Source organism: Mytilus edulis, chromosome 7 (assembly GCF_963676685.1).
Source record: "Mytilus edulis chromosome 7, xbMytEdul2.2, whole genome shotgun sequence".
In the NCBI taxonomy this organism is placed as follows: Eukaryota; Metazoa; Mollusca; class Bivalvia; order Mytilida; family Mytilidae; genus Mytilus; species Mytilus edulis.
In genome coordinates this window covers 49,225,258-49,246,451 of record NC_092350.1, presented here as the reverse complement: position 1 = coordinate 49,246,451, position 21,194 = coordinate 49,225,258, and the positions used below count along the sequence as shown (strand labels likewise).

The 21,194-nt window shown below is 32.4% G+C and overlaps 1 protein-coding gene across 1 annotated transcript; it reads right to left on the bottom strand.

The window, feature by feature from the left end:
• Positions 1 to 4,227: 4,227 nt before the first annotated feature.
• LOC139481687 (uncharacterized) lies at positions 4,228 to 21,194 on the bottom strand. The gene is made up of 9 exons (XM_071265151.1): positions 21,066 to 21,194; positions 17,801 to 17,968; positions 17,275 to 17,387; positions 16,523 to 16,685; positions 14,811 to 14,939; positions 12,989 to 13,171; positions 10,430 to 10,573; positions 8,355 to 8,439; positions 4,228 to 4,699 (listed from the first exon to the last, which is right to left on the bottom strand). Exons 1-9 carry the CDS (start codon positions 21,124 to 21,126, stop codon positions 4,267 to 4,269), a joined length of 1,479 nt encoding a protein of 492 aa, XP_071121252.1. The 5' UTR covers positions 21,127 to 21,194; the 3' UTR covers positions 4,228 to 4,266.

The window sequence follows — 21,194 nt, the reverse complement described above, 5'->3', positions numbered from 1 at the left end:
GTATATAAATTTAATGCAAAATCGGAAGTAAACGCTTTTTAAAGATTTATTTAAATTTCCTTAATAGGTAAAGTTATAGTTGTAGTACTGAATATGTATTACAATAGTTAGATGCACGTAATTATGACTTCTCGTGAGCCATGTTTTATATGAAAATGTACAATTTAGTAAAGCAAAGTTTACTATAAACTATAAAAATACTACAGGCAGTTAAATTTATAATCATGCTTTATGTATAGGCTAGACAATTCTAATTCCTAATGCGATTTAAGTTCAATATTATTATTTTTTTATATTAAACAATATTTTTTTTTATAGAAAATAAAATAGTTACCGTAACATTCAATCACTATACACAAGTGTCCATGATGTATATGGAGAGTCAAACTAACCAGATTAGACAGATTATAATAGAGTAGCACCAAACTGATATTGGATGTGTACTGATTGATATGTTGGTCTAAGATACATGATCATTTTTTATTAGATTTCATTGGCTTTGAACAAGCTGCCAGTACATGGGAGTACACTCAGAACTGTACCTAGTGTCTTTGTTTGTTTTTGATTTGATTCCGTTCGGTGTGTGTTTTTGATTGATGTTTTCCTGCCTGGTATCGATTTGACTAGTTTATAAATTTTCAATTGATTTGTATAGTTTGTGTATATGTTGTGCTGTTACAATATTGTTCCATGTTTATGAAGAAGATTGAGCCTTCTAAAACATGTGCAATTCCGACACATTATTTACGTGCCTATCCCAGGTTAAGAGCATGTTGTTAAGGCAGCAACCATTTGATTTTCTGGGGGGCTATGGTTTTTTTTGGAAAAAAAAGTTTGTATCCAGTTTTTGGAGAAAAAAATAATTTGTTTTTAATTCTGAGAAAACAAATTGTTTGTTTCATCCTCAGCTGCGACTACATGTAATGCTAAAATTGAAAGAAAAAAATTGTTTTCGACTTGTCGCAAAAAAAAAGAGATTGTTTTTCATCGCAGTCGAAAAAAAAAGTTTGTACAGAAAAAAAAACCATAGCCCCCCCCCCCCCCCCCCCCCCCCCAGGAAATCAAATGGTTGCTGCCTAAGTGGTTGTAGTCGGTTCATGTCGGTCATATCTGTTTGTCGTTAAAAACATTATTTAAAGTAGGTCGTTTGTTTTCTCAATCGACTTGTGACATTTTTTTTTATGTCGGGGCCTTTTATAGCCGCTATGAAATATTGTGTTTTTCATTGTTAAAGTCTGCCTATAATTTTTTATAATTGGTTATCATATCACATCTCCGCATTTTTATATTGAAATTAAGTATCTGTAGGAATTAGATATTACACTTTGTACCTGTACTTCGTGAATAATTACTAGACAAAACCATAACTGGAAAACAAGAAAAACTTCCTGCAAATGTAGGTGAGTTTTTACTGTATAAATATAAGTATGATATAACTTGGTTAAAATGAAAAGTCCCTACTTCAAGAACGTCGTGTGATTTTTGAGTGATATAAGTGATACATACCATTGAGAATAGAAACGAGGATTGTGTCATAGAGACAACAACCGATCAAAGTGCATAGAAATATATAGAAACAAACCACCGAATGAGGAAGGTTCACTTCTGTTTTTGGGGATATCCATTTGACGTGACTCTGTACTCATGCATCCCGACATTGTGTTATTGTTTTATTATTTTTGTATTCTTAATTTTCATTTATAGTAATGTGCCTTGTCTATATGACTCTTTGTGTTCCTTTGATACATATGACGTGGCTCTGTACTTAAACATCCTGTCATTGTGTTATTGTTCTATGGTAATTTTCGTATTCTTGTCTTTCATTTTGCAATGTTTTTTTTCTATACGCCGTTTTGTATTTCTCTGATACATAATGACGTGGCTTTTTTTTAAGAAGAAATTCACAAAAAAACAAATTGACAAACACAAGCGGGTCAAGGGAAACTTTGAACTTAGATTCTGCAGATGATATGCCTTCACATACTATATACTATATTCTGTTCATACTTCAGAACGACATTTTCTTTATATATATATATACCTGTGTAACGTTGATATGCTAATCAACGGATGTACGTCAAACGATTGATTCTACATCAGAGTTAATAGTAACCCAACCAGGTGCCTATCATGATAAGGATTCGGTCCCAGTACTTTAAACCGTTTAATCCTTTATGGGTGGATTTAACATGAATAGATCAAATCGTATAATGAAAAGCAATGAATGAGGTTGTTAAATTTGATACATGCCTTTGTTTGCTTCTTTGTTACATATTTGTTTGTTTTTATAGTGATTAGATTATAACACAATAGGGCAATTCCAGGATACAGTTTCAAACGAATATGTTATGTAACTTCCATTACCATGTGATAAACATATATGCATCGTCATTTCCAAGTCATGTTGAGCAAACGGGTAAAATGTTTGATTTTATACTGCACAAAATATTTGGGAAGTTAAAATCTATTCTGTTGACCCGATTATAAAGGTGCTGCAAAGTTTTAATAGAACAGGGATGCAGCACGCCTTCTATCGGATAAACGACGGCATAAAGGCGTGAGAAATTGACTGATCTTTTCCGTTGAGAAACATGATTCAAGGAATTACGTATGTTGATTGCTGTACCCCTAATTTTGACATTTCCACCTATTATTTCTTTTTGTTTTGTTCACGCATAGGTGTCAATATAATGGAATTTGATACGACTGTCAAACAAGTGAGAGGTTAATCTAGCTAAAAAAAAGGTTCAACCAACCATTTTCTACATAAGAAAATGCCTGTACCAAGTCAGGAATATGAGAGTTGTTATCCATTCGTTTGATATATTTGAGTTTTTGATTTTTGCATTTTTTTACGTACTTTACGTATTGAATTTTCCTCGGAGTTCAGTATTTTGGTGATTGTACTTTTTCAGTGAAATTGTAATTAAGTAATAATAGACCAATGTTTATCAGAAAGAAATATGCATTCTAAATGCATAAAAACGGTTAGTCGGGCTGATATATCTAACTATTGAAGTTGCGAAAAATGTAAAAAAAAAAACCAAACCAGCAGATATAATTAAGGAGGAACTAGTATATCAAAATTAAGAAAATAAGATGTGGTATGATTGCAAAAGAGATAACTCTCTACAAGAGACCAAATTACACAGAAAATAACTCCTATAGGTCACCGTAAGGCCATCAACTATGAGTGAAACACATATCGCAAAGTTAGCAATAAAAGACCCCGAAATCACAAATGTAAAACAAATCAAACAAGAAACCTAGTGGCCTAATTAATGTACTTCTATGTTGTGATGTTACACTTTTGTTTCGAATAAGGGTCAATTCGTACCATTCAAACGATGAAACCCGCTGCAAATGTTTGGAACTGTCCCAAGTCAAGAATCAGATGCTCAATTGGTGTCGTTATGTGGTTTGTTTCTCGCTTCTCGTTTTTTATATGGATTAGACTGTTCGTTTGCCTGTTTGAATGGTTTGACGACAATTTATTTTGAACCCCTTTATAGCTTACTATTAGGAGTGTGTCAAGGTTCCGTATTGAAGAAATTACTTTGACCTATAATGGTTTACTTTTACAAATTTTGACTTTGATGGAGGGTTGTCTTATTGACACTCAAACAACATTTTTTCTATGTAAGACAGCAACATACTTTAACCACTGAATTACAAGCTCCCAATTTTGGACAGGCATATACTACAATATCTTAATCATAGGATTTTACACATGCTGCACATGATATAAAAAAAAAATTACGGCAAAATTAAGACCATTGTGGCTCTTATTTATTGAACTGATTCACCGTCAAAGTCTCTATGATTTAAACAACTGATTGATGTAACTTTATAAGATTGATTTATATTAATGGGGGCTCGTTCGGTAAACCATGTACTTAAACCATAACTATGCGGTATGGGCTTTGATCATTGTTCAAGGCCGTACTGTGACCTATAGTTATTAAGTTCTGTGTTATTTGGTTTCCTGTGGAGTGATGTCAAATTGGAAAAAATACCACATCTTCTTGTTTACATGTACTTTACCGTGTTGGCATCTACTGTAATATCTGTAATTGCTCCTATATATTACTTGTGTATTAGTTTGTATGTGTGTACATATGCATTATGAAATATGTATTGCGTGTGTCTCTATGTCAATAGAATTTGGTTTGTAGAGAAATAAAAGATAATGTCATTGTCTCATTCGGATAACATTTAAATAACAAGTTAGCTAACAATATTTTAATTGATGACAAATGATTGAAATTAGTTAACAAAGCTGGTCTCACTGTAACCAGTAGCAACGTTTGTGGTTACTTTCCCCTTATTTCTATCAAGATGATGATAATTATCTTCGTCATACTTTTCAATAAGTCGCACAGTGTCATATTCATTTTGAGGTTGATTTTGAAAATGTCCATGCATGCCTTTGGATATATTAATTTTATCATAACTGGATTTAACTGTATATGACTGGTCGCAATATCTCGCAGGTACATCAGTTGTGGTGTCATAAATATTTCCGGATGCTTTATTGGTAACATTTTGGGAATGATTAAGGTGATCATACGTAAACTGTTCATTAGCTATTTCGGATGGTCGTTTCGAACATTCGGAAGCTTCGTTGATTTCAGTATACACGTGGCCATCTTCGGAAGTATTGTGATGTTGGTCTAGACTTAACAGTTTCTTTTTCAATCTATTATAAAAGGAAATGAACGACAAATGTTAAAGCATAAATATTGACATCTCAAGGAAAAACATAAATTAATTTTACAAGAGAAATTATACCTATGTTTTCATTCTAAGAGCTGGAAATACGTCAATTAAGGTGAGAGGTACGTAAATGAACGCCTCTAGCGGAAAACGGGAAAATCGACGTTTGTTGCTATGGAGTTATCTCCCGTACACCAGAAAAACTATTTTCAAGAAGTTGGAATATATTCCGCTTCGTCGGAATAATGGTCAATTTGGTGGAAGAGTATTGAATGCATCTCATCAATATGTAGCAAAAAATGAAAAATGTAAAATAAAATATCTTGTAACAGTTAAATAGTGCTTCCAATGAAAATGAAAGAAACTTGGCATGTGTCGTGATGGCCGGAGAGTTGGTGTACTTGTTCCGTACTCGTTGACCAACTTCAAGTTCTATAAAACTGTTTAAAGTACAAAGAATGGGTCTCGGAAGTATTTTGTTTATACTTTGGGGTAACTGTATATAATGCTAGGACGCATCGACACAAAAAAAGAGATTAATACTTATATTCTTGATTTGATATTCCTGTTATGACTGTAATATGACCCTTATTTTTTCTCATCACAATATAATTACATAAACCTTTCTTTACAGTGCTTTCTTTCACGTCCGCGATATGGTCTATATATATAGAATTTGAAAATGAAAGTAATATTTAAAAAAAATAATTTATAGTTAAAGTTATTGAAAAGCAAAATAGTTTAATTGCTGCCTGTGTGACATGAAATTTGTGAAATACTAGTATAATGTCGGAAATTACTTCAGACGGGTAAGCAAGAGAAAGGGACAATACACATGAACGAGAATCGGAATGGGGATGAGGCCTTACGCACGTACAAACGGGAATAAAACTGTCTTTCAAAATGAACGAACATTAAAAATAAATGTTACACGTTGCTTTTCACTACAAGCTTTCCAACATGAAAAAGCGGCAAGGGAAAAATAGAGATCCGCTGACTGAAAATTACTCTTTACCGCCACTTCACAAATAAAATAATTAGCAAAGTACATATATTATACTGAAGATTAAAAAAAAAGTCTGCGTGCATCAATCAATTCATTTTAAAATGCGCCAAATTTCGGAACTAGTTATTTCGATTTCAGTTGATACTGTTTGTATACATGTGCAAATGCTGCTATAAAAAAAAAATTAATATAGTTTTAATTTTTGCTATACGTATTTCTTCTCAATTTTCGCAAAACTTAAAAAATTATAAAGTATGAACAGGAATTTTGTTGGCATAAATTACGAGGTAAATAATGCTGTTGCCGATTTCCAATCGCTGCATGCAGCTTTTCTATTCAGTACATTGTTAGCTTGATCATTACAGCTCACAAAGTCTAGACCGGATACATTTATCTGAACGTCGTACAATGTGTGTTCAAAGTCCATGATGAACAATTAAAAACAACACATTGCTGAATGGGGGATAGATCAGATTGGTACCCCGAGAAAACATTGTCAACCGCGGCGAAGCTGAATAAAAAAAAAAAAACACAAACAAAAGATGAATAAGTTGGAATTTATATACAACAAAAAGTAAGGATAATATTCAACAAAATTTGAAACATTCTTTTTGTTTGTCTCTTGCCTATAATTTACATTTGTCCCACATTTCCTTTTGTGTCATATTAAACACAAGTTTGCAAACGACCAGTGCTATTTGGATCGAAGTATGTGTTCATGTTTGTGTTGTGTTCTCGTGCCTTTGGAACATTATTTTAAATATTTCATATGCATGACCCCCTGCAACTATCGGGGGAATAAAAGTGTACTGTTGTATTTTTCTTTATGCACCTGTCGTAGCAGAGGGGACATTAAGTTTAACGCTTGTTCGTCCGTCGTACCGTCCAAAATTGATTGCTGTTCTCAAACTTCAGTAACATTATATGCAAGCAGGAGCATCATCTGTGCCCCACGGAAATATTTCCCCATTTAGTATGTTTTCGGCTTATTAGGTTCAATTTACCGTTGTGCGGTATATTTTGCCTTCCTTATTGTGAAGCAGTAAAATTGTGGTCGAAAATGTGAACATTGAATGTATATCGTCATTCGGAGATTCTTTTTTTTTTTAAATAAGAGGTATTCAATATCCTTTTACAGACAGGATGACATGCTCTATAGCGCATTTGAATAGCCAAATAAATTATAATGAATAATATAAGTCGTTGTATTAGCCTTGACGTTGCGTAATCCTTTCGGCGACGTCGTGGGTTTTCTCTCTTTTCCCGTCAGCAACACGCTTTCAACGGCTGCTTTATAAAAAGGGAGTTCGGTAACCCCATGAAAATTATATATCAAAATAAAGGAAAATAATACCTTAAAAACATTTGATTTTTATAAAAAAAATCGTAGGATTGGTTTAAACTGCAGATGAACTAAAACTTGAAATTTCTAATTTTTTGTTTAAATTTGACGTTATGACTATGTACTTTATGTTGTTTCCTTACCATCTTCAGATGTCTGGAACTCGGAAATTAGATCGGTGACCAACTTAAATTTTTCGATTTTTTATTTTCTTTTAATAAGTTCTACGTGCATGCAATTTCTTTTAACAATCACAGGACAAGCCATTTACGTACCTGTTACCTTAACCCAAGACAAGATTAAAATGATTAGACTGCAACACAAAATGCAGGAATTATTGGTGTACGAAAGATACCATTCATTTGCATTCCATGTTTATAAACACTAAACGGGTAAAGACAAGCCTGCGTAGGAACAGATGAAAACAAATGATCATTCCTACAGAAGTCCTCGTCACATTTGAACAGTAATTGGTCGCCCTGCTATCAGATCTCTTTCATTTTTAAATGAGGAGCTCCACATTTAAAATAAACGGATGAGTTTATAAGAAGAAATCCTTAAACAATGAATAATATTTTTGAGCGGCACCTATTATTTAAAACGTGAAATATTGACGAGATAAATTATAAATCCTTGTATTTTTGTCTGACTATTTTCAAATTACGTCTGAAAGTTTTTCCTTCATACATTATATATAGTATCTCGGAGCCTTTTTTTCATATTACAGAATTTCGTCTCAGAATTTTATAATTTTTCAACTAGTACCGTCTCTAATGTTGGACATCTTAGTTTTTGGTCAGGTAAAATCAACAAAAATAAGTAAAATCAAATATATAATTGATGCCATTTGGAGGAAGTGTATTGTTACCTGAAGATTTTGTCGTGTATTGGAAACTTGAAACAGTTAACTATCCCAAAAATCCTACCTTTTGAAAGCTTTATTTTGATTTTTGACGTTGCTCTTACTAGACCGAGTACCAGAATGTTCTTCCTCAGAGCCGTTAAACCGTCGAAAATTTATAAATTCCGGAATCAAAAACTGGTTATTATGAAAATTGTTGAATTTCCCAAAAACTGAAAAAGGTCAACTTTTTTTATTACAATGTATCACAAACATGTTAAATGGGTGGCAATTTTTCTAGTGTTGGACGTCTAGGTGGGCCGAGGGGTATGCGATCATGATCACTACTAATTAGTCTATCATATCAATTATATTGTACCATGACATCGGTTAATAGGCCGAAATTATCCGTATTTCTGCATAGATTAATGCGAATTATGTGTACTTGCCTCACACGCCAAACGATTACACTCAGTACGACAGAAACTGCTAACACAACTACTACTGTAATAACAACATTCAAGCCAGGACTATCTGTAAATGTATATCCTTAGTTAGCATGTAAATTACTTTTTTTTTCGAAAAAGTTTTGTTCAGTTGCAAATGAAGGAAATTTTATGAACTTTAGAGAAAGGAATACAGTATATGAAAATCACATAGCTGATAGGTGATGGAGTAGATTAGTTACCCGAGAATACATTGTTAACATGAGACAAAGCCGAGGTTGGCAATGTCTTTTCGAAAAGAAACAGTCGGCTTTATCACCCTCTCAAATATGTGTTATTTAATTTATTATATTTAATGTTCTTTTGTTACTGTCTATTAAATTTCGAATTCAAAGTAAAACAAGAGGCTGTCACAACGACAGCAAACCGTATTTATTAATATTTATTTGTGTCCTGGCAATATCACAAGAACCATTACTGATGAATGGTGAAAGTGAAAATCGTCAATATCAAATTTGACCTCCATTTTGTCATCAGTATCAACATATTAAAATTTGAAAAGTTTAGTTTGAATGGTTCATGAGTAAATGCAACAACGTGAATGGAAACGCCATTTTACAATCTTTCAAGAACCATAACTCCTGAACGGTAAAAGTCAAAATCGTCATTATTAAACTTGACCTCTATTTTGCCATCAGTAACAACATATAAAAATTTCAAAAGCTTTGGTTGAATGGTTCATGAGAAAATGCATGGACACGACTGGAAACACCATTTTTCAATCTTTCAAGAACCATAACTCCTGAACGGTAAAAGTCAAAATCGTCTTTATTGAACTTGACCTATATTTTGTCATCAGTAACAACATAAAAAATTTGGGAAGCTTTAGTAGAACAGTTCATGCGTAAATGCACGGACACGACTGGAAACTCCATTTTTCAATCTTTCAAGAACCATTACTCCTGAACGGTAAAAGTCAAAATCGTCATTATTAAACATGACCTCCATTTTGTCATCAATAACAACATATTAAAATTTGGGAAGCTTTAGTAGAACAGTTCATGCGTAAATGCACGGACACGACTGGAAACTTCAGTTTTCAATCTTTCAAGAACCATAACTCCTGAACGGTAAAAGTCAAAATCGCCATTATTGAACTTGACCTTCATTTCGTTGTCAGTAACAACATATTAAAATTTTAAAAGCTTTGATTGAACGGTTCATGAGTTAATGCACGGACAACATTTAATTGCCGCCCGCCCGCCCGTCCGCCCGGCCGGCCGCCCGCCGTACATCCCCAAATCAATAACCGACATTTTTGTCACAAAAATCCGGTTAAAAAAACTATGAGGTTTTGTACATATTAATAATTTTTCGTCTGTAATAGAGCACACAAGTGACTTAGCGTCTCCTTGAACAGGAACAGAGTATTTGCCATGGAGGTAGAGTAAATTATTTCTTGATACTAACCAATCAAAATTTGACATTTTGACATGAAGTATAATATTCTACAATAACATATAGCTGAAATGATAGGTACCACTAGCCACTCATTCTCAACCAGACAAATCTTAAATTGCCCATGTTTATATTTTCCTCGAGCGCTATATAAAGGCAACAGTAGTATACCGCTGTTCAAAACTCGTAAATCGATGGACAAAAAACAAAATAGGGGTAACAAACTAAAACTGAGGGAAACACATTAAGTATAAGAGGAGAACAACGACACAACATTAAAATGTAACACACACAGAAACGGACTAAGCATCAGACAAAATCCGATGAGAATAACAAACATAACATCAAAACCAAATACATGAATTTGGGATACCGTGACACGTCTTATAGTAACACTTAATTTCTTCTATGTGTTATTTGATTCATCATGTTTAGTTATCTGTTCAATGTTTTTTTTAAATTGCTGATTATTTTTGCCAAACTGGTCTGTTATAAAAGTTTTTTAAATTGTTGATTTTCATTTTTTCCAATTTTTTAATAGATGTATGTACTGTCGTTGTTTGTTTGTTTGCTGTTTTATGGCAGCTTTTGCCGAATATAATATCAAATAATAAAAGTACCTTTATCGGGATTTGAATCATGATATTCCTGCCGATTTAAGCATAGTGCCCGTAAACGTGTGTCGCATTTTGCAACAGATCTCTTCAGTCTACCAATGCTAGTGATTTTTGCAGAACCACAATATTTCAGTTCCGGTTCAGGTTCTTTGAAACGGTGAAAAAGAAAAGTTAATTTCATTCTTGAATAATTATTGTTTCATATCAGATTAAAATTCAGCTTTCCTTTATTAATTATATTTCCCTGTCTGTCGTCAACAAAGTATTATAATGATTTGTTGACTGACGTCGGCTATTTCTATCACTCTTACTTATTACCAACCCGTTGCAGCAAAACGATTACAATCAAATTTCTTGGATTTTTTTTCTTCAATAAAATAAAAATGAGTGTTACTTTTTTTGGCAATATCGTACTACGATATATATTACCATTAGAATGGGAGCATCCATGACATGAACGAAAATCATATTGCTACATTTATAAATACCCTCGTACGTTATTTTAGTATAATGGTTTGTTTGAAACAGTAAATGAGTTTCAGAAAGAAAAAATAAAACTTTATAAATTTCGTGGGTTCGAAGCGCTTTTCATCAGACACGCCAAAAATACATAGATTTGAAAGCCAGGGGATATATAAAACGTATAAATCCTCATAAGAGCTGTACGTTCAAAAGGGACCTCAACAGAATAGTCAAAGTCAGTAAAGGTCATACTCTGCACGAGTTAGAACACACGTTTTAAGTAAGTGGTAGTTGTTGGATGAAATATGTTCTTATCATCGCGAACAAATATAAATTAAAACGTCTATTCAATACGTTACTGAGTGCTAAATGTAGCTGTTGACTAGATGGTATTGACACGCTTAACTGAATTCGCTCAATTTGAACTTCTGTAAGCTAGAACACGGCGTCTGTTGCATATAAAAGCAGTTATACTTTTTTTTAAAAACGGCGAAAAAATAAAGCTTTTAAAACCCAATAGAAAGAATCAAACGTAATTGTTGCATGTAAAACATTTTCCTGAAATCGCAATAATTGCATTTTTGGCCGCTACTCAACAATTCAAAAATAAATGCAAGCAAATATATCTGAATCTACATACAGTTGGGTGCAGACCAAGCATTACATAAAGTAAACGCAAGTTAACGCGGCGTGCACATATTTCGTTAGTTAACTTTAAATTTCGCGTTTACTAGTAAACGCCCGTTTACTTCATTAACGTTAACGCGGTCAAAATGGAAATTTCTAATGTCTACTCGAGTAAACGCGCGTTTACTTTGTGTCCGTTTAGTCAGTAGTAAACGGCCGTTTACTTCAGATTTCACAAGTTTAATTTTACGTGCACGTAAAAGTAAACGGGCGTTTACTACAGATTTCTCAATTGTATTTTTACGTGCACTTGAAAGTAAACGCGCGTTTACTTTTCGCGTTAACTAATTGTGTATCTTATAAAATAATCGTCGTGTGCATTTGTACATTTATTTATGTTGTTAAAATGACTTAATATTTTACGTATATGTGTTTTGAACCTTAACATTCAAAAACACTTTTTATTAGAAATATAAACATTTATCTAGCGGATATTTCTAGATCATTACGAATTGTTTCGTCAATAAATTCTAGATGTACTTCCTCTAACATTTTCTGTCTAGTGTTTACTTTAAAGTCAGTAACAGATCCACTCTGACGGAAACGTCGTAGAAATGCACTTATCCCCTGTCTAGAAACTTGAACATTATCTGATCGTATCAACTCATCTCTAACTTCAGTATGTTTTTGCCAGATCTTCTTAATATACTTAATATCCTCTCACGAATGGTTTTACAGCTCCAGGACGAATTTCCATTTTGTTCTTATATGCAATGATTAATTTTCAATAAATTAATTAAATAGGTGTCATTTCATTAAATGCAATCGTCAATGTGTTGATCGAAAATGGACAGATGGATATTTTGATGTACCTTATCATGTGATATATTAGGTCAGTGTATCCAGGATACGAGGTCAATCTGCGTTAACGCGCGTTTACTACAAACAGTAAACGGGCGTTTACTTTTTTTTTTACAAAAATAGAAGACACGCCTTTTTCGCGTTAACGCGAAGTAAACGCGAAAGTAAACGCCCGTTTACTCTTTACAAAATTAGAAGACGCGCGGTTTTCGCGTTAACGCGGAGGTAAACGCGAAAGTAAACGCCCGTTTACTATTTATGTCTACTTAAATTTCTGAGTTAACGCAGAGTTAACGCGGCGTTTACATGAAGTGCACGCGAGTAAACGCCGCGTTAACTTTTTAGGCCCGTTTACATGTAATGCTTGGTCTGCACCCAACTGTAGTTGCGTACAAACACATCGTCTGGACTGGCAACATCTCCCAATAATAGACTGATTTCTCCACACAATTGAGTTATTTTTTGCATTAAATATCTTATTTTATTAAACTTATTTTCGCAAAAGATATAAAAAAACAATATTTTTTTGTTAAATCTGGACATACAAGCACCAGAATGCACAATGATTTAACTATTAGCAAACATGAAACTTACGTAAGCTTATTTACTTACCTGAGTAAAAGTGAAAAGTTGGTCTTCTTATATTTCCAAGCCAATAATGTTCACCTGATCTTAAATGTATTGTCTGGTTTAAAACCACTGAATATCTTGCTAGTGTTCCGCTAGAACAAGTACCAAAGGCCTTTGACCATACATATTTATTATTTCCCGCTGTGGGCACATTAATTTTGTGACCTGTATCAATATTTATAAAACTGAAGATTAAAACAGTGATTGCTAAAATTTTTAGATGATATAAAATAAGGAGATAAACATAATAGGGTATGGTTGCCAATGAGACAACTATCCACCAAAGTATGAATGAAAAGGAACAGATTACTCAGAATAAACAGAAATACGCAAAGATATAACTAAACACAAGATTTTAAAACTATATTTTAGAGTTGCAAAGTAGCATTTTTTTTTTTTTTGAGTATTTGCCCCATTTAAGCACACCTGGTCCCAAAAATGACCAGGAAGAAAAAAATTGCAAATAGGTCAACATCGATTAAATAGTCAGTTTTCTCTTACATGAGTTATTGTCCCTAAATGACGATTTTTAGACGTTTCACTGTTTTGGTACAACACTATATAAGATAGATTGATTGAGGTTTGGATGCCTTATGTCCCTATATAAGATACAGAAAAACTAAACATAAAATACCACCAATACAAGATAAATTAATAGATTATATTCAAGTTGATGAGTGTCCATTGTTAAAGATGAACATATATGAGCTAAACAGGCTCTTTAGAGCCTCCAGTTTTTCTCGGAAAATAGAATAACAGAAGATATTTGGAAGAAAGTACAATGTAGAAACAGAATGATAATATCGATTTACAGATGTTTTTGATAATAACCAGGTTAGAGAAAACAATTCAAGCGCAAGTGAAACCATACTAATACAGTCAAAGCCGGCCATGGGTGCTTCAGAGAAGAAGTGCAATTGATTTAACCTGTTGATACAGATATATCTGTTTGCGCTACATCAACCACTAAATGCGCAAAAAGACTTATAAATTTATAAATAGAAAAAACGCCATGAAAAATTCATGAAAAAGCGATTTGGTCAATACATAAAATTGTGATTCTTAATTATATACACATGTAGTAGTGTATTTCTATTTGTTATGTTTCTAGCATATACTTTATTCCATAACTCAAATCCAGGAATTATTTTTCTTCTTTTTGTATGCAATTATAAGCACATATAAGAGGTTCTGAAGTGAGCACAATTGTTCCAAAATAAAATTTTACTTGATAGATATTCTTTTTAGGGATAATTTGTACATTTTTTATGACTGAAACCAGAGCTTTCCATAATATAAATACATTTGTAGTAAGAAAAGACGAAGAACAAACAACCCAAATATGCTTCATTTAGATTGCAGGAAAAGAAAGATACACCAAGTTTACTTCAATTACATAAAACACTACGAAGAAATCATAAAAATGAGGGAGTGAGGGAGAAAAAAAATCCACCATATGGAGAATAATTAAAGTTTTAAGTGAATTATTTAACGTACCCCCAAACAAATTTTTTTTTATTCATTTTATTAAAATATATATTCTCATTCTAACGTTCATAAGTTGTAAATTAACATATAACAATTAAAGAGAACGAGATCACACAGATTCATAGTATGTCAAAGTGAAGTTTTGGCTATAGCTAGCGTACAATTTTACATACCCTTTCTCACCCTACACCTACCGAATGTCTCTCTTTTGTTTGAACATCAGGATAAATGAATGCATAAAAAGCGAACTTAGCGGAAGAGAAACGCATACTTTTAAATCTAAATCATATTGCATGGATATACACAATAGTCCCACCTGTTTGACATACACGAAATAAATGACGGTCACAAGGAATGGCCTCGTACGATGTTACTCCTTTTCCACCGATATCATTCTCAACTACTGATAGACAATTCCCAGCTCGTATGTCATTTCTAGAAAAGACTAACATCATAGAAATTAATTAGCTACCATACTACAAAATAAACCTTGTCTATATAATATATGTATTTATAATAACTACAATGAATGTATTATAAAACACTAAACTCTAGGTGAGGTCCAGTTGCACTTAGGGATCAGGAGAGTTTAATTTTGAGATGATGTTGCACTAAAGTTTATAATTTATCATTAATGGTTATTTCCCTAAAAAGGTGTTTATACCATGATTACTAAAATAAAAATACGTTTTTACATGTTTCACTCGTTAATACATCAGTTTCACTTGCTATCTAAAAATTAACCAGACGTTTATCTAATACATGTAATAGTACTGATCATTTTCCTGTTTTGATTATAAGAAATTTTGAAGAAGTAAATTTAACCCTGCTATAACTTTAGATTAGCTGTAAATGATACATCCAACACACTCACTTATATACATACTCTTAAATGTAGTAATTTGTTTAATATGCATTTTCACTTTTTTTTTCTTTTGAAAAATGCTGTTAGTGTCGTATCTAGACCACTCTCCTCAGAAATTTGTTTTGCATCCACTCGTATACACATTTCAGTTTTTATCCAACGCAATCATATGTGTGAACGTTGTTTTCAATTTGGACTTGTTTATATTTTTTCGTATGGGTTTGCGTATGGGTTTGTAAAATATTTGCCTTCTAGTTTATATGATCCGTTTATCCTATTTGGACTCAAAATTAAAGAGTATATCCTGCATTGCGGTAAATTGTTTGGCCTTCCAAATATCGTTTTGATACTCACATCACTGAAGTGACATTAATTGTCGATACCCAGTAATGATGTTTGCACCTCATGTTAGCGATATACTCTCTTTTCCGCTAGTTATTTGTTTTTTCAGTTTGGTATTACGTGTATTAAGATCCATTTTGTTACATCTGCTGTCCCAAATGGCAGTCAGCTGGGTTTAAGAACTTCCATTGTTCGACCCTTTGCTCTCGTCCCATATGAAATTTACTGACCCCAAACATATCGTATAAGGTCACTAGCAAAATGTGAATATAATAATACTGAGTTCTATATAACATATGGAGATGTGGTACGATTGTCAATGAGATAGTTATTAACCAGAATCAAAGGACGTGGGTGGAAGTAACCTTCCAATTGAAATAAGTAATAACCTATGGATTGTAATCTAGTAAGCAGAGTAGCCAAGGCACTGTTCATGAGATGTCTAAACAGGTTTAATCGATTCCTGCTAAAAACTATATCCAAGGAATTATATGCAAATGCTAAAATGTAGTTCTAGATATAAGAAGATGTTGTATGAGTGCCAATGACACAACTCTCCAGCATGTCAAAATTTGTAAAAAAAGTAGACCATACAAGGTCAGAGTACAACCATCAAAACGGAGCCTTGGTTCACACAGAACAACAAGTTATTAGGAGATAGAGTGACAAGTGTACAACCATTCAAACAGGAAAATAAACGGTCTATCATTGATAGACTAAATTCGACAAAAACTAGTTTACATACAGATATGTTTATACATTTGGTCGTCATACATGTAACTTCAGCTCGGTTTTTCTTTATGAATTTTTAAATGAAAAACCTTGTTTTCTGTACACGGCATAAATCTCTAAATCATTACAATTGGTATCTACACATAATCCATTGTCATCATTCTCGCATTGCTTTGCCTTGCAATCAGGATTAGAATCACCATTATTTGGCGGATGATGTTCATGATGTTGTAGACAAGCACATCGTCCTTGCTTTAAAAAAAAATGAAAAAAATAAATTTAAAATACTAAGAAAAAAAAAAACCCAAGAACCTGATAGTTTCATTATAAATATATAAAAAATAATTTGTTATCAAGTTTCAAAAAATCACATTTTTCTATGAAAAATTGAAGACAGAATTCATAGATTTATAAATTAAGTGTTTCAATAATAATATTCTTTCCATACATAAACATACACCACTTAATATGAATAGCATTAAAAGCTTATATAAAGAAAATGTTTTAAATACATGTACAGTCGAACATTGAAAAGTTGGAAGTCGAAATTTCTTAACAAATTTATCCAAAAACTTATCCGAGCTTCGAAATAAATGGGGTCGCAAGTTGGGTCATATTTTCCGATTTCAGTCCTGTTACGTAAATCGTCGTTATGTTACATGTATGTTGAGATTGAACTTGCTACTCCAATCTATCTGCATCAATAGTAAATGTATTGTTAAAGTGAATTAATATACAATGTGCTTTTGCTTTGTCATGGCGGGATGTTTTTGATTTAGATGAACGTAGTATCTTTGAATATGTTGAAACAATAAAGGCCGGACTATGACAAATCATTTACCTGAAGACCGATGAAATTATATGTCGTGCAAATTTGCAGACACTGTTTTATCTGTTGTCCTGATGTAACATATTCGGGATTTCCAGCAATTTCATTTGTAACTTTATAACACCCTAAGATAGAAATGTTTTTTTATTATGAAGACTTAATACTACAGTCATATGCAAACTAAACATTCTTTGTCATCTTTCATAACCTGAAAAATAACAATTGGGCAGCTTTGGTCCTAATTTGTTATATTTTTTTTTCACCATTGAAGACTTCCAGCAACAGTAAAAATACATCTACTGGAAGTTTTCGTTTCTCTCTTTTTTATATAGATTAGACCGTTTGGTATTCCGATTGAATTGTTTGACACTTGCCATTTTGGGGCCGTTTATACCTTGCTGTTCTGTGTGAGCCAAGGCTCTGTGTTATAGACTGTACTTGGACCTATAATGGTTTTCCGTTTACAAATTGTGAATTAGATGGCGAGTTGTCTCATTGGCACTCATTCCAGCTCTTGTTCTATTTATCTATATAGTACCTAAATATTCTATCCATGGAGAATAAGTTACTTTAGCATCTATCCACAATTCTTCGTCAATGCCACTTGATATATTTACGTAGTGCTCTTGTCCAATCATAGTGCAGTTGTGTTTTGCCTCTCTCCATGTATAACGGCTATTAGTAACGATTGCGTTAGCTACTTCTCCTGTAAATGGCATCAAATTTTTTTTTATAATTTTCACAAAACACGTTGACCTTATACAGATTTTTGTTATATTTGCTTAAATTTATAGCTAGTGTTCGACTTTCAGACGATTTTTTTTATCATTCGCTATGGATCTCAAAATATCCAAATGAGGTTTTATTTTAAAGAGCACGTATTAATTTACATTGTACACAGCAATACTGCTGATCGATATTAATGTAGAGAAAAGTAAAATCACCAAAATACTCAACTCCAAGGAAAATTCAAATCGGAAAGTCCCCAATCAAATGGCAAAATCAAAAGCTAAATATCAGAACATATTTAGAAAATGGTGGATTAAACATTGTCTTAAAGCTAGCTAATCCACCAACTTGTATTACAGTCGCATTTAGTTCTACTATATTGACAACGATGTTTTAACATAACAAACAAGCATAATTAGTAAGAATGTCAAAAATAGGGCTACAACAGTCAACATTGTATTAATATCTTAAGGGAGTTCACTTCTCAGTTTCAAAATAATTAACTTTGTCAAAACACCAGTTTATATTGATATCGGATTAATAAAAAGTAAAATCACAAAAATACTGAACTCAGAGGAAAATCAAATCAAATCAAAGCAAACAAAAGAGCAAAAACAATATATAGGTCAATGTGCTTACATGTATGTTCGAGATATAAGTCATTGAAATTTTGGCGGGAAAATATTCTCTATTGACTTTTCATACATTTATGATTGACAAGTTTAAGTTCTGAAAAACTATTAAAAGATAATTAAAATTTAATAAGACTTTTGACTTATCATTATACACGTAAAAGATTTATAAATAGAAAAATTGGAGTCAATGGGCATTTTTTTAAGGCATTCAACTGGATAAAACTAGAGGATTCCGAAAAACTGACAAAAATCCCCAAAACATGACAAGCGAACTTCATTAATCATTATAAACAGTCCTGTCAATTGTATACCTATAAGAAACATTAAATTAGTTTACTCATATCGTATACGGTTACTTCCCGATTGTCCAACTTTAAAAAAATTTAGAGTTCTGATTGTCCCACATGAAGATTTCTGATTATCCAACATTATTTTATGAACTAAAATATTCTTAGATAAACAAGGTAACTGTTGTTTGTTTTGCTAAATCAACAAAAGAATTAATTATTGCACAATATATATAGAAAACTGCATTTTTGATAGAAAAAAAATAAAAAATCTGATTTATGAAATATATATATGTATACAATGTTACGTTATTTATTAAACCAATGTCAATACCGTAATTTTAATTCCTTTTTTTCTGTAATTTTTTCAAAATAAATACAGAAATAATGCATGGAATTTAAAAAAAAAAGGATATCTATAAACTCATTTACATTCTTCACTCTACATGAACTTGTTGATGGAGAGATGTACCCACTAGACTAAGTCTTTACAATTTTACTAGGGAAGACAGGATATTCATACAACACTCTCTGCACTATTGAAGGATACTAACACCCATCGTCAGATCCACCTGAACCTAACAACTTTCTTTATTGATATTTATGATAACAAAGCTGCTGTCTGGAATTTGCCAAATTAGCCTGTCCAAGAATCACAATTGAAGGTTAACCGGTTGTTTTCTAATATAAAGGCTGATATCATCAGATGGGTACAAACAGAAACACATCTTACTAAAACACAAAGTGGACGCGTAGACGTACATTACTACAACAAAGACACTAAGTACTGTAAAATATCTAAGAGTATTCGCAGTTACATTCAAAGCTAATAAAAATAAATAAAATAGGAATCTTAGACTAAGATTTTATGACTTCATATTATATTCCTTGTTTGGTGATACTTCAATTTTACTTATTATGTGCGAAGAAAATATGTAAATATTATTATTTGTAATTCATGTTTGTTTTCATGGAAATATTTACATTGATTAGTGACCTTTAATTGGCTGCAATTGTTTTTGTATGAAACAAATTAATCCCTATCAAAACAAGTCCCAATTGTCCCACATTTACACTTGCCAATTGTCACAAAAACATAGTGACGATTGTCCCACATTTCATTACTTTTTTACCTGTAATTTTAAGAAGTGGGACAATCGGGAAGACACCTCGAATACAATGACATTTGTACGAACTTAAAAGGGAAAAACCCAAGGATACATTGTCGGTAGTGTAATTCATTATACAGTTGTGTAAGTGGTATTTTACATGTTTCAAGTGTTTACCGAAAGTACATACTTTCGTTGTTATAAATACATTTGTACATCGGAACTGAGTCATTCACTTATTTCTATTTTTTGTGATATGTGATCTTTATGTTAACACGAAATATTATAATTCTAGCTCGTTATACTTTCTTCCTCGAACTTAACTAACATTTAATTATATTTCCCGATCGATATCTACTTTAATACAATGTACACAGAATTATCTTAAATTTCTTGAAATTGAAAGAAACAAGACATAATTAATTTTAGAATACTATAAACATATTTAAAGTTGCATACTTTTTGTGAACAATTCGTATGTTTTTTTTTTTATTTCGAATCCCTTATCTGTATAATTTGGCTTCTATGTTTTGCGTATTATCATGCGTTTACTTTTCTAAATTGGCTAGAGGTATAGGGGGAGGGTTGAGATCTCACAAACATGTTTAACCCCGCCGCATTTTTTCGCCTGTCCCAAGTCAGGAGCCTCTGGCCTTTGTTAGTCTTCAAGTTGTATCATTTTTAATTTTAGTTTCTTGTGTACAATTTGGAAATAAGTATGGCGTTCATTATCACTGAAGTAGCATATATTTGTTTAGGGGCCAACTGAAGGACGCCTCCGGGTGCGGGAATTTCTCGCTACATTGAAGACCTGTTGGTGACCTTCTGCTGTTGTTTTTTTCTGTGGTCGGGTTGTTGTCTCTTTGGCATATTCCCCATTTCCATTCTCAATTTTATCTCTTTTCGTTTAGATAGAAATAATATCAAATAATTGCTATGTATACATATCATTTAGGATTATTGAAATGAATTCTAACGATAGATTTCGAGGAAAACATACATGTACCTTGTATATTTTAAAAAATGAGAACAATGTAACTTACCCTTAGAATAATGTACATTTATGCAGAAACCAATTATGAAAATGTTGAGGACCATGTTCATACAACAGTTGTCCTCCGAAATATCTTATCAGTAATACATTTATGTATCTTTGTTTTTATTTATAAATT

Excerpts from the sequence above, each read along its gene's own strand:
- LOC139481687 (XM_071265151.1), bottom strand. The coding sequence starts at position 21,126 with ATGAACATGGTCCTCAACATTTTCATAATTGGTTTCTGCATAAATGTA. Across the intron at positions 17,969-21,065 it reads AAATGTACATTATTCTAAGG|GAGAAGTAGCTAACGCAATC; the intron begins GTAAGTTACATT and ends TGCCATTTACAG. Across the intron at positions 4,700-8,354 it reads GTAATCGTTTGGCGTGTGAG|ATTGAAAAAGAAACTGTTAA; the intron begins GCAAGTACACAT and ends CTTTTATAATAG.